The 14,756-nt window shown below is 37.5% G+C and overlaps 1 protein-coding gene, 1 long non-coding RNA gene and 1 other non-coding gene across 4 annotated transcripts; 1 reads left to right on the top strand and 2 right to left on the bottom strand.

Annotated features, from left to right (window-relative positions):
* Positions 1–2,079: 2,079 nt before the first annotated feature.
* Positions 2,080–4,420, bottom strand: LOC137048191 (uncharacterized). The gene is made up of 3 exons (XR_010899335.1): positions 3,693–4,420; positions 2,963–3,030; positions 2,080–2,699 (listed from the first exon to the last, which is right to left on the bottom strand). It is a non-coding gene; the product is annotated as an uncharacterized lncRNA (long non-coding RNA).
* A 1,379-nt stretch (positions 4,421–5,799) lies between these two features.
* On the top strand, positions 5,800–5,871 carry trnap-agg (transfer RNA proline (anticodon AGG)). Its single transcript has one exon. It is a non-coding gene; the product is annotated as a tRNA-Pro (tRNA).
* A 293-nt stretch (positions 5,872–6,164) lies between these two features.
* On the bottom strand, positions 6,165–11,242 carry LOC137048190 (cortexin domain-containing 1 protein-like). Of its 2 annotated transcripts, none has more exons than XM_067426229.1 (2): positions 10,689–11,242; positions 6,165–6,933 (listed from the first exon to the last, which is right to left on the bottom strand). In XM_067426229.1, exon 2 carries the CDS (start codon positions 6,604–6,606, stop codon positions 6,421–6,423), a length of 186 nt encoding a protein of 61 aa, XP_067282330.1. In that variant the 5' UTR covers positions 6,607–6,933; positions 10,689–11,242; the 3' UTR covers positions 6,165–6,420. The 2 variants fall into 2 exon arrangements, 1 of the variants encoding a protein (XP_067282330.1); XR_010899334.1 differs by having other exon boundaries at positions 6,621–7,173.
* Between the last annotated feature and the right edge of the window lie 3,514 nt (positions 11,243–14,756).

The raw sequence follows: 14,756 nt of genomic DNA, 5'->3' as shown, positions 1-14,756 counted from the left end.
TAGTGGAAAAAAAGTGAAAAAAACCCCCGAATAATTCTGTGTTGAAATTAACTTTTTTTTTATTGTAATACAAACAAACACTGAAAGGTAAATCCTTACAAATGTAAGCACACATGGATCAGACCAATCACAGAAATATACATTTCATATTTATTGCTGATGGAAAATAGCAACTGTGTCTAGCAAAGACACTTGAATTTTGCGCTAAGTCAGTGCAAGATAAGGCCCTAAACTTCAACATTTAAAGGTGAACTATGTAGTATTTTTGCAGTAAAATATCCAAAAACCACTAGGCCAGTGTTATATATTTTGTTCAGTTGAGTACCTACAATATCCCAGAAGTTTCCAATTATTTGTAAATTGTGAGAAAATTGCTATTTTAACTAAGGACCCGGGATGTTTCAGCATTGCGTTTGAGCGAGTCGCCTGTAAATCGCGTCATATCTGCGTTACCCTCGGTTTTATTCTGCAGAAGCGCTTTTCTCTTAGCAGTGTGAACATGTCACAGCAGCGCCGAGCGAACACAAAGACTAACGTCATATCATTTTAAACACACTTAAATGTATCTAATATGATAAACAGATCTGCTTTACCTTATAATCAGGACCAGAAAAAGCAGAATTGCGCGCGCCCGACTGTGTCCCGTCCCGTCATAATAAAAGTCCCCGTACTCGCGAGCTGTGTGTTTGTATAACAGTCGCTACAGCGGCCGTGCTCAGCTCCACAACACTCGGTCCTGATCTGCTTTACACTACAGTAACGTTAATAGCCGCATCCATGAACATGATTTCTGCCCGAGTCCTATTTTCCACCGGCTGTGAGGTGAAGACCACATGTCCCAAGATACTGCGCTCACACATGGCGTCATCAAACACCGCCTTTGTTTAGAATAGGCGCCCTCCAGTGGACGGAAAGTTGCATAGTGCACCTTTAATGTTCCCTGAACTGCTAAAATTCAGCTAAAAAGGCTCAAACCAAGGATATACGCTGACTCCTGGTCACATCAAATGTTACACATAGGCTCAGATTAATCACAAACAAATCTCATTTTCTCATGTTCGTGGCTTAAAAAGTAGCACATATATTTTTAAACCAAATACATTGTTCATTATAACGAAATACTGAACCTCAACACTTAGTGTTACCTAAACCACTAAAATTCATCATGTATGAATACATTCAACAATTAAAGGAAAAAGCCACCATTTTTAGAAATAGGGCTTATTCAACTTCTTTCCTACATTTAGATATGTGGACAAATGCATTTTTGTCTCAGTGCATGCATTGTTTCAGTTTGGCAGGGTCGCCACTAGCTTCTCTAACGTCTCGAGTAAAAGTTACTTGATATTCACAACAAATACAAATAGCGATGCAGATTAAGACTAGCCGATTTATAGGCAGATATTGACTTTTTTATTTATTTTATTGGACTATTTTATGGGGAAGCACAGGCGAAGCAGAGATATCACACTAGGGATGTTAACCGATGACCGTTTGATCGATGGTTGACTGTATCAACGTTAACAGATCAAAGTTGTCGGTTAAAAAAAAAGTGATCTCTAAATTAGGCTAAGACAGTGGACTAAATGCTACTACAGTTAGCCATCTCATTTCAAAATCTGTTTCTGTGAAGTGAACAAATCCCTCACACTCAATTTTTCATAACTCGTCTGTTTGTACTTTATAAACCAATAAAAAACATTTGGCACGAGGTCACAGCGTTTGGGTTTGCGTGCTCTCAAGGTTTGCCAAAAGTAAACAGGCTAACACTCGAGGTTAGAGCCAGGGCAGATGACAGTATGAAGCGTCATTCCGCATAAGATGGGCTTACATTTGGAAATATATTACATCTACATTTCATTGGTAATACATAAGGTGTTGATCATGTTAGCACTACCTCAAACTAAAGCGGCGTCTCTTCGGAGCTGTCATTTTCTTAAGTGAGCCGGGCAATGTTTCAAATGAACTTCTAACACTAGACAAATGCCTTTATTTTCAACACAATCGCCTTGTACCCAAACCATTCCGAAAACTGAGGAGCCATTTGTTTCAATTACAAACAAGCTCCTCGGTGCCAGGTTTGTGGGACTCATGTTTCGCGCTGTAGAGGATTTAAAAAAAAGTGACGTGAGTGGAAGGGAGGCGGTGGTGGTGCCGGGACAGTGTGTGTGAGAGCGGGAGGCAAAGCGGCAGAGAGATCATAGAGAAAGGCGACAGAGTTGCGAAATTGCAGGCGCGGCTCGCGGCTGTTATTTCAAATATTTCGGCTGTTATATTTTAAACTAATCTGTTAACCGGTTTCAACCGGCTAATGAGGCTCGGTGGTTGGTCAAATTTTTTTTCCCGTTTTCGCCATCCCTATATCACACAACACACTGCGATCACTCAACAGCCAAAGGACGTGAGGATGAGAGCAGTGATATATCTGCCTAGGAAATCGCCTAGTTTTAATCTGCATCGCTATTTGTACTCGTTGTGAATACGCAGGCAACAAGAAACAAGAACAATGCATGCAGTGAGACAAAAATGCATTTGCCCACATATCTAAATGTAGGAAAGAAGTTGAATAAGCCCTATTTCTAAAAACGGTGGAGTGTTCATTTAATAAAGAGCAATAAAAAATAAAAACACTGTCACTGCTTAGACAAGAACCATTTTCTCAAACCAGACAATGAGGATCCTTTTGCAAAGTCTCGGGTCTGTGAGAGAGAGAGAGAGAGAGAGAGAGAGAGAGAGAGAGAGAGAGAGAGAGAGAGAGAGAGAGAGAGAGAGAGAGAGAGAGAGAGAGAGAGAGAGAGAGAGAGAGAGAGAGAGAGAGAGAGAGAGAGAGAGAGAGAGAGAGAGAGAGAGGAGAGAGAGAGAGAGAGAGATATGAGTTCCATAATTTCACATGTTTTATCCAAAATTATATCACATGGCTTGACCTAACAAAAGCTAATTTTAGACACAAAGTGTTACTCACCATTTTCAAATCAAAAAAGATCAGGGATGGACGGATGAGGGATGGTTACTCTACATTTACATCTGTAACTAAAAAACAAACAAATGTAAACACTGATCTACAACTCAATGATAATCAAAACAGCAAAAACAACAACACAAAATATGGTACAATATGTCAATAGAATTAAAAGATAATAGCTGTTCACATAGCTAGACAATGCACTAGCTGTTTTTGCTAGATTTACCTCATTGGTAAGCTAAAACCTACGTTACACATAAAATAGTCACACCAGCATGTCTGTAGCCCAAACAGCTATAATCCATCAAAAGATGAGCCGCTGACATGAATTCATCAAATACATTCTTAGACTAACTATCTAGCATCGTAAACAGCTATCAGTAAATAGATTTGTGTCAGCAGTTTGATTTTCAGGATGAATCTGCTTTAACCAAACGTGCACATGGCAACGAATTTCAAACAAACTTGACCACGGGAATGCTATTTAAAAGTCCAGGCCATATGTTTATAGATTTGGATCTTACTTATTTGAACGTCCATTGATGTATGTTTCTAAACATTAATTGACAAACTATCGAAACGTTGCTAGCTTGAATCACATTGGCTCAACAGCTAACGTTACATTTATAATTTCATGTGGTTTAAGTCCGTGGCGTTTTTAGTATACATCAACATCACCAATATATATATTAAAACTATGCATGACTTTTAAGAAACTCTTTAATCTCACCGTATTATTGTGATTCTGGTCGATGTAACCACCGCGATCTTTCGACATGGATCTCCGTGTTCGCTGCAGGTTCAAATTGCGCCTTCTATGCTCAGAATGAAAAAATACTGTATGAACATGTTATTTCATATAGCGGCGCCAAAACAGGCGCCTGCCAGCGTGCTGCGCGCGTCATGCGAATATTTACACCATGTTCAGAAAGAACAAGTCACACACACACACACACACACACACACACACACACACACACACACACACACACACACACACACACACACACACACACACACACACACACGAAGCGCAGTTAATCAACTATAAATGTACAGGGCGTCTCGCGTAAAATCCTGTAATAAAAGGCTTACACCTACGTTAGTAATGGATTGTACCGTTGACTATTGACTGAATCAGTCGTTGTTTAGCAACCTAAAAAACGACATAAATGGCTACTTCTCCACTGATAAATAACCTAGATAAATAACTTTTATTTAACTATAGCCTAAGCATAAAATTGCATATCGGCATCTCCAAACCAACATCTTTGCTTGAATTTTCGATTTTGCGGTTAAATAACAAAAATTAGGTGTTATTTAACAATGAGGTGTTAAATAACAAAAATGAGATGTTATTTAACACATATTTCCTAAAATTAACAGTAAGGCGCAGTTATTAAAAATAACAGGTTAATCATGTTGAAATTTGGGTGTAAATTAACAGAAACATTTAACAGTGTATAAAGAATAGTTTGGTCAACCATGTAGCCAATATTGTCAATAAAATCTAGCCTAATATTGATTAACTAATTTGAAAACAATTACAAATTTTATTACAATCACACTAAAAAAAATAATTTATTCCAAAGGACACATTTAATTTTACTTTGATTTAAATTAAGGATACTTTTTACACATAGGTTGTTACTTAATTTGGTAATACAAAACAAAATATGGCAAGCCTTTTTTACTTTTATTTATTCCCAGGAGATGAATTTGTGATATCAAGAATTACATTTTCACTAGTTCAAATGCTAATTCTTGATATAAGAAATCGATTGCTTCTATATCAAGTATTACATTTCCACTAGTTAAAATGTTCATTCTTGATATCAACACTGACATCATCACTCACAAAAATATGATGATATCAAGAATTGAATTTCAACTAGTAAAAAATAAAATGATCACTAGTAAAAACCTTTATTTTTTTATACTAGTGCAAACGTTTATTTTTAATATCAATAATTAAATTGTCACAACAGTGGCAATGTTAATTTCTGTTATCATGAATGTGATTGTTAGAAAGCCATTTTAAATATCTGAAATTATATTGATATCAGATACATTTTCAGATATGAGAAATAACAATTTTAACATTTTGAAATACATTTATAGATATAGTGAACTAGTGAAAATGTAATTCTTGATATCATGAATTTATATTTTTTACTAGTAGACCTATCAAAGTAATTATTGAAATAAAAAACTATTTTTTTTTCTTTTTTTATTATTCGATATGTTTCCCATATTTCTGATATGTGAAATTGGAATTTCAACTAGTAAGAAAAAAATTCTTGATTAACAATTTAATTTTTTGGTTGGCAGCTTCTATAGTGACAGATATCGCTACAGATATCATGAATTATAGAGTGATGTCATTGTTGATATCAAGAATTAACATTTTTACTAGTAGAAATCTAATTCCTGGTATGAAAAAAATAATCATTTAACTGGTGAAAATTGAATTGTTGATATCAAGAACTGTAAATGATTAGGCTAAACGTCAAGACGGCCATAAACAAACTGGATTAAAATTCTAATTGAATCCCAGTTGTATTAGGCCAGTGAATAATATCTAATATGCTCTAATGTTTAGAAACTTCCTTAAACGAGCACAAAAATATATATTTTTTCTATCAAATAGCCTAAGCTAGCCTATTGAGCATAGCCTATCTATTATGGTCACTCAAACACTCTCGTTAACAGTAGGCTATATCGCCGGTTTCACTCTTATGTGTAGTTTGTCAATTTTCATGTTTCCCCTCAAATAGATAAGACGTAATGTAAATTGACGTAAATGTTCCCCATGTCTACTTTTTTTCATGAGTACTGGCTCGTTGGTCTAGGGGTATGATTCTCGCTTAGGGTGCGAGAGGTCCCGGGTTCAAATCCCGGACGAGCCCGGTGTTTTAGCACTGAAGCCAATAATAACCTCCGAGCCTGTATTTCATTACGCGTCTGATCACGTACAGCTGCCCAAGGCGCCTGTCAGACCTCGCAAAGTGTAGCGCTGAGCAAAAAAAAAAAAAAATCAAACTCCATTTGCCTCCTTCCTTGTGCTTGTTATTCAAACACAGCTCAGTGTTGTAGCAACGGGATTTGTTTTCTGTATTTTTAGTTCCTTTTGCCGGAGTGTCAGATATGAATCTAAATGCAATGTAAAAATCAAAAGACAGGACACAAACCAATGTTACAATTTTAAAGTGCCTTCTGTTTTCCAGCTTGTTAAAACATTTGGCCATAATTGGATGACATAATTAGCATTTTATTAATTTCTGGCATAACACAGACCTCATTTCATGTTTAAAATGACTAAATGATGTCGCTAAGTGCATTTGACAATTGTTCATCAATGCATATAATGTAGTCTTCCATTCTGAACACATGGACGCAGTTTTCAGATAATCCTTTGCGTTTCATCCAGAGTGTCGGATTGGCGAGATCACAGGTTATCAGTTATTTATCTGCTCCTCCTGATAGGTGGAGGTGGAGATGGCTCCGTATGGATCCACAACGGTTTGAGCGCAACGCACGACAGTAGCAAACAAGAAGAGGCAGAGAAGAAAGAGAAAAAAGAGGGCAAAGCCTAAATCCACATCAATCTCCAGTAAGGATACTGGCGGCACTGGCTGGTCCATCGGTGAGGTGTGTTGCTCCAGAGATTGCTTGGGTTGAGAGTCAATTAAAGACCCACCAGAGCTTGTCAGTTATAATCTGCACCAATGATGAACGGATGGTTCGGCCACAAGGAAATGAAGATGTTATCCACCCTACCTATGTTATTGCTTCCTTGGAATTTAGTCAAAATTCCTTTGGTAGAACCGGGACAGAGTACAATGGCAACCCCTCTGGCAAATGTGCAATTTCACGGTTTGTTTTTTTGACAGGAGATCCTCACCGCGCCCTTGCGAACTGGATCCCAGAACACGAGAGTGCTTGCTTGCGCTGTATAAAGCCACATCACCCTGATTAAAAAGGAACATCATTATCAAAATGAAGCAGTAACATCATACAGGCAATGTAACTAAATATTTGCCGCCCACATTTGATGTCAAATGCATTAAGGCATGATTGATCTTTAAAATGTGAATTATAAATCAACTGAAATCTTAATAAACTTGACTGGATCCCATTACTTCATCAAGAAACAAGACAGGAGGAAAATTGATGCTGAAGGGTTTGATATCGCCATCATTGGCTCCGTTCTAAAATCAAGAGGTCGTTTACTGTCCACCGGGCTAAGTTGCAGTAACTCAACTTCAGCAATTTATGAAGGATATCTCACACAGAAGTCACTTTCAAACCAAGCAGCTTTCTGTTTACCAATATGGCGCAACCAATTTGAACCTTTTTGAGGAATTTGTGGGGGGAAAGTTTACCCTTCGCTGTACTCGCCCACAAAGATTCGCCAACAATGGTAAATGTGATTGCAATAGGGTCGTTCCCAGGTCTTAGAAATATTTTCATCCCAAAGCACTCAAAACCCGGCCAAATTAAATAAAAATTAGCCTAATATTCCCCTATCCAATAACAGTTGACCTCTTCAGGATTCCTATAAATGGTGGAAAAATAGACGTTTTGATCGTATTTGAAAGATTTTAGCTAGACTTTCTAGGCTATTTAATTCCTCTTCAGTTATTAATTTTTATTTTGGTAGCCTTTAAAGTCTTATTTTACTCTGATTTCAGTTAAGCACTTTGCATAAGTTGTTTAAAATGTGAAGTATAAATATGAATGACACTCACAATGATATGACATCACTACCCATAAACTGCCATGGCAGTTTTTGCATTAAAGCTACACTGTGTGATATTTTCCCCCTTCTAGCGGTGTAAAGGTATATGACCATCCAGTGAATAATAGTTTCTGTTCCTCTCAAGTCTGATTTCGTTTTAACTCCTATGGTGGCCGATTTAGTCCAAGATTAACATGGCTTCTAGTTCGACCTCGTTCATGACTGCCATCGAGTGTTAAAATGTGAAATGTGAAGCTTGAATTTACGGGTATGTCCCTCTTTGGCTAATGTACTTTCAAGATGGAGGGGCAACATGGCGACCAGCATTCGAACCTCTCACCCGTATGTTTTGTCAATGGCATATTATAAACTTACGAGACTATTTACTTCTTTCAAATAATAAAGTATACATTAATGAGCACATATTTTTGCTAAGAATAAACTAAAAAGTTACACAGTGTAGCTTTAAGACGCGTATTGACCTTTAATTTCCACAATTAACTTTTTATATGGTCAAGATACATTATAAAACAAACACAACCCGCAGCTCTGTTTTAATTTTTTCTCACGACTGCATTTTAAGCAGCGCAATTGTGTGGGAAAACTGCGACCCTGGCAACAGTTGTTCCGCAATTTTTAGTGGCCGAAATTCCGCCATTTCAAAAGGAATAGAGTGGTGCAGGTATGACGTCAGTTTGTAGGCCAAACGGAAAGGGTCTTGAGCCTGCAGACAGATGCTGATTTCAGCCATTGATCCAAAACCCCATTCAAAGAAACCACTGACATCAGGACGATGTAAACGGCTTTAATGCTAACGTTTACGCTAACAAAGTGTAGGCCAATCTTGCAGGCCAATCCGCAGTTAGCATCACAATGGTCCACTCGACAAAAACCCAATAGGATTTTGCCATAGGCTATTGGATTATTGCAAGTTTATTTTACTTACAAGTTTTGTCCCTCAGGATAAATATCACAGATAAACAGGTTTTGATGAATTTTGAAGCCTTCGTTGTCCCAATCACTAAACTTCTCACAACTCTTCCAGTTATCTAAAAACATTTACATTTCAGTTAGAATAGTTTATAATAGCATATTGAAGCTGTAAATCTGACTTTATTTTTCCTGTTCCGCATGATGACGTTTAATCTTCTCGACAGCCTCTGTAGTCCCATTTAGCTACTTGTTAACAACTGCCTTTTTCAAGACAAATAACAGCTATAAAAAAATTAAGAGTGGGGTAATTCTGATGTATTTTATGTCAAAGAATGAAACGTGAAAGTGTCTTGAGCTTGTGTTCACCACAGCTCTTTAACGAAAACCCCCATTCAATAAATCAATTGACTTTGGGACGATAGAACAGGAAGTGCTAAATGCTATCTCGCTTCCGTGTTTTGGCCTACAAAGTGATGTCACATCTGTAAGCACTCCATTCACGCTATTGGAAATTTGGAAGAGTGCAAAGTTAGTCAAACTGATGGCACGGATTCGCTGCGCTCACCAATAGCCAGGGTTAATTTTGTTAATGAAGACAATGACGAATAACATTCGTCAACGCCCCACTTTTTCTGTGACTAAGACAAAACTTTGACGAGCTAAACTAATATCAGATGAAAATGACGAAACGTATGCCGTTTCTTTGTTAACAAGACGAGACGGGACTAGGCATTAAAAATAAATGATCTCTTATGATGTCTTTCAAAAATGTGCATCTGTCAATGAGGGCGTCTGCACAATCTAATCTCTCGGGGTGCGTCTCAATCAGCTCCCTGGTTCAGTAGTTAGGGCACTGATCAGGGAGTCAGCACATTGACTATGCGCGTGTTAAGGCTACGCCGTACAGTGACTGACTAAACTTGAGTTGTACTTCGTGCCTTGTGCTTGAACTTTCAAATAGACAGTGTCAAAATCCCTGTCTTTGCGAGTGTCTTCATAAACTTTGTAATTTGTGTCCTAAATAAACGTTAACAGGTTATTATACACGCTATATATACACGTTATTCGGATCGCCAATGTCACGTGATTTCAGCAGTTTGACACGCGATCCGAATCATGAATCAAAACGCTTATTCATAACCGTTTGAGTCTTTATTTGAGGACTGAAAACAAAACTGGAAGAGAAGACAATGCTGAATAAAGTCGTAGATTTTAATATTTTTGGAGCAAAATGTATTTTCGATGCTTCAAGAGATTCTAATTAACCAACTGATGTCACATATGGACTACTTTGATGATGTTTTTATTCCCTTTCTGGACGTGGACAGTATAGTGTGCATACACTTCCATACGCTCTCGGACTAAATAAGAAATAGCTTAAAATATTTTCCGAAGATGAACGGAGTTCTTACGGGTGTGGAACGACATGAGAGTCATTAATGACAAATTCATTTTTTGGGTGAACTATCCCTTTAAGTGGTAAAGGGATATGAAGCATTACATAAATTATACTATAAGAGTGCAATGTCAATACAGCCTGATTTAAATTTCACATAAGCTTAATTTAATTGGTCTAAATAGAGAAACATTTGAATGACCATTTTTGTCTAAAAACTATTTATTAAAAAGCTACCAAAATTAATGTTGTAACAGCAGTTTGACTAAAATGACTAAAACTTGACAAAAAATGCAATGACTTTCCGACTAAAACTATGAAAGACAAAATTACTAAAATGTGACTAAGACTTTCATAACTGAACCCTAAAAAAGTGGCAAAATTTGTGACAAATTTTGGAAAACGTGCAGCAGTTGAGCATGTTGCTAAGCTAAAAACATGCAAGAATGAAGTGGCTAAACCAGTCACTTTTAAGTAGACAATAGTTTTCTTTGGGGGGGGGGTAAGTATAATGGACATTTCTCTCACTTTTTGAAGAGAACAATCTTTCCACTGAGCTCATGACAACGCAACACAGGACTGGCTTTTCTCAGTTTCTTTTTCTGGCTATGTTCAGTTCCCCATGCTAACCTCTACATGACACACTTCTACATTACCATCTCTGCTCTCCCTCTGACAATCTTTCAGGCAAACGTCTCTGTTCTTCAAGTACACCTGGTGGACCTTCATCAAACAGAGCATTTGAATATTCGCGGCCTCCTCCTGGCACCCAAACCATTATGAATAGTTTAACAGGAGTTGAATGACATTGGGTTTAGCCTGGCTGTGGATCAAACTCTGCCCTTTGCTGAAGGCTGCGGTCCAGTCACCCGCCTGGTTCAAATGCGTCCGTAATTCAAGCAGGCCTCAGGCCGAGTAGGTAAGGACACGTCACACAAAGAGGGGAAAGAAGGAAGGAAGGACAAAGAAGAATGTGACAGAAGGGAGAGGCCAAAATCAGAAAGACAATACAGGACTGCAATTAAGTTCGCCAACAGGGGCATCGTGAGGGGAAATTGAGTCAATGCAGGGAGGCAATAGCTTTAATTCGATTGGCCGCCAAGCCAGAAAACGAATAGAGGAAGAAAGAGTGAAGTGATATCCTTTCCAGTTAGCTATCTACACTCACGTTCAGGAGAATGAGGAGGAAAGGGAGAGAGGAAGAAGGAAAGGGGAAGGAATTGTTTAGTAAACAAGAGATGGGTAATCTAAAAAAAATCGTCTTATAAATTATGAACAATCCCACAGAGATTTCATTAGGGTAACTGAATAAAGCTTAGCCAATGCATAACTATTCTGGTGCCCCATGGAGGGAGATCTCGTTACACCACAGCTGTTTAGGAATAAAATATTAAAATTAAGTGACATAAAACATTGAATTATTTAACAATAATAGCAGATAATATTAATATGATTTAAAGAAATGTTAAATATTTTATTTTTATTACACTGCTTTAAATATTTATCATCACTCTGAACACAGAATTTTTCAATAGTGCAATTTTGACAGACTAAACTTATGAATTTTGTTGCTATATGCTTATGTATAATTGACAAGAAATCATAAAATGCTTTAATCAGAAACGGTCCATTGCTCCTGGTTTTTCTAACAAAACACATTTATAAAATCTTAGAAAAAGGTAGAAATTATTCTCAGAATTATATATATATATAAAATCAAAATAATATAACAAAATAAAAATTAAAAGATTTATTCTTGAGAAGCAAATCAGCATATTAGAATTTCTGAAGGATCATATGACACTGAAGACTGGAGTAATGCTTTGCCATCAAACAAATAAATTACCTTTTTTTAAATATAACAAAAAAAATCTAAATATGAATGCCTTTACTGCATTTTTTATCAAATAAATGCAGCCCTAGTGAGAATGTGAGACTTCTTTAAAAAAACACAAAAAAATCTTAATTTCAAACTTTTGACTAGTATATTCATGCCTAATTTTTGCAGTCAAGTAAAAAAAGAAAACAAAAGAAAAGACATATAAATTGTATTAAGTATATTAGAAAATATTTCTATATTGTATGTTGCGTTCCTGGAGACCATAGCACAAAATTAGTCCTGCTAGATAACATTTTATCTGTTATAAATGAATTTGGCATAATGCACTCACCTGCTTTAAATGTCCCATCCCATTCTCGTCAGAGCTGTGCAGACCTTATTTAGATCGATTACACATATCGCACATGATCAAAATGACCCGTAGGCCAGTATCAGTGATATGGAGGGACAGCGCTGGATCACTGCTGAAAGACATGGAGAACTGAACTCCAAGTGTGCAGCCCCTCGCGCTGACCTTTGTGTGTGGAGGTGGATAAGTGACACGGCGGCATTACCATAGAGGACCAATTACAGTCAGTGTGTGATCACGCTAATTGCTGATCTGAGATCAGATTTCAGCCCATAACCCTGCATTAAGGCTAAGAGTCATAGCGTGGTCGGTAACTGATCTGAGATATTGAAGTGGCATTTAACTGTAATGTGGTCCAAGGTTCATTACACAGGGGAGAGTCGGGTAGCCACAACAGTGGAGAGTTACAACGGTGGTATCAGAGATGTGCGGAGCCCTGGACAACAAAATGATGTATATGGTCGCCACAAAGTCGCTCTCACAACTTACTACGTCAGCATGTTTTACTGATTTGTTCCCTCATTTTAAGTAAACTGTGTAAAACATTTACATTTCACATAATATTTTATATTAAAGGATCATGTGACACTGAAGAGTGGAATAATCCATCACAGGAATAAATGACATTTTTTAAATATATTTAAATATAATTATTTTAAATTATAATATTATTTCACAGTACACAAATGCAGCCTTGGTGGGCAAGAGACTGCTTTCAAAAATATTTAAACAATCTTACCAACCCTAAACTTTTGAAATTAAACTATTATCGTTGATAATCTCCTAACAAGGCGTAAAAATTAAGGTCTGGGTAGATTAATGTGTGTTGGATGCAGAAGAAATGGACAGGAATAAAGATCTGAGCGACTGGCAAGGGCTAGATTGCCACTGCAAGGCGACAGAGTCAGAGGATCTCTAAAACAGCAAGGCTTGTGGGTCGCTCCCGGTCAGCAGTGTTGAGAATTTACCAACAGTGGTCGGAGGAGAAACAAACCACAAACTGGCGACAGGGTGTTGGGTGGCCAAGGCTCGTTGATTCACGAGGGAAACAAAGGCTATGTAGTCTGGGCTGAGCCAATAGAAGGTCTGAAAGCCCTGGTTGAGTTTGGTTCCATCACACTTTGTTGACTAAATAGTAGTCTGATTCTAACTGTAGTCGCCTTTGTAGACTACATTTTTAGTATTCAATATTACCTTTTAATAATATTCATAATCAGTTGATATTATGTATCTGTATTATTACTTTTTATTAGCATATGTAATCATTGTATGCTTGAATACTGAGTATAGGAACAGAACTGTTGGACTTTAAGACCAATGTATGCGTTTAGTGAAGTTTTAATGCATATGTGTACTCAGCGTTTAGTTATACACTCAATGGTAATGTGTACTTAATGGTTTCTTATATTCCATGTGTATGTTGACTTATACATTTATACATTCCATTTTAATGGACATTACTTGTAGTTTTCTAGCTTTTTAGACCAGATATCAGAGAAAGCTGGAATGAAGACCATCTCCCAAAAAAATCTCTCTCTTCTATGCGGACATATAAAATAATAAAAGAAAATCTCTTGGCAAAATAACTGGTGTCCGGTCCTGTAAATTAAACTACAACGGGGACAAAGCTTAAATTTTAAGTCTACACCTTTGGCTGGGCTTGCTCAGTTGGGGACATTAAAATGATGATCCAAGTTACTAAATATACAAATAAAAATAATTAAGTAGGTCTTATTTAATTCTATAAACTATAATACTGATCTGTCAAGATTTTTGCTATATGATAAATTAAAATAAGAAAACATCACTGTTTTCTCCAGAACGACTGTACAGCCGAATCAAGTTTTGTTGCAATATTGTCCTGTTTGGCACTGTGAAACTGCTCTGAAACAATCATCATTGTAAAAGCGCTATATAAATGAAGTTGATTGATTGATACTGTGGGACAAGTCACGCCTGTCCACGACTGAAAGCTACAAACATCGGAACTGGACCTTGGAGTGGAGCAAGATGGTCGCCTGGTCAGATGAGCCCAGTTTTCTTTTATATCAAGTGGACGGCAATTTAAATGTGCACATTTACCTTGGGAAGCGATGGCACCAGGATGCACAACGGGACAACAAGCCGGTCTAGGGAGTGTGATGCTCTGAGCATGAGCAATATTCTGCTGGAAAACCCTGGGTCCAGCAATTCATGTGGGCGCAAATTGGACACGTGCCACCTATCTAAACATTACTGCAGCCCTCCATGACCCTGGTGAAGAGGCCTCTTTCATTATTCAGGAATGGTTTAAAAGAGACATAATGAAGAGTTCAATGTGTTCAATATGTCCTGGCCTCCAAATTCCCCAGATCTCAATTCTCCAGTCCAATTGAGCATCTGTGGGACGTGCTGGACCAAGTAGTTAGATCCACAGCGGCTCCACCTCTAAAACTACAGGACTTGAAGGATCTGCTGCTAACATATTGGTGCCAGATACCACAGCACACCTTCAGGGGTCTAGTGGAGGCCATGTCTCGGTGGGCCGGTGCAAAC

The sequence above is a fragment of the Pseudorasbora parva genome, chromosome 19 (genome assembly GCF_024679245.1).
Source record: "Pseudorasbora parva isolate DD20220531a chromosome 19, ASM2467924v1, whole genome shotgun sequence".
NCBI lineage: Eukaryota > Metazoa > Chordata > Actinopteri > Cypriniformes > Gobionidae > Pseudorasbora > Pseudorasbora parva.
The sequence above is the reverse complement of the archived record's forward strand: the minus strand, read 5'-3'. Positions and strand labels throughout refer to the sequence as shown.

What these genes read in the sequence shown, in the direction of transcription:
- LOC137048190 (XM_067426229.1), bottom strand. Translation starts at nt 6,606, where the DNA reads ATGGACCAGCCAGTGCCGCCAGTATCCTTACTGGAGATTGATGTGGAT.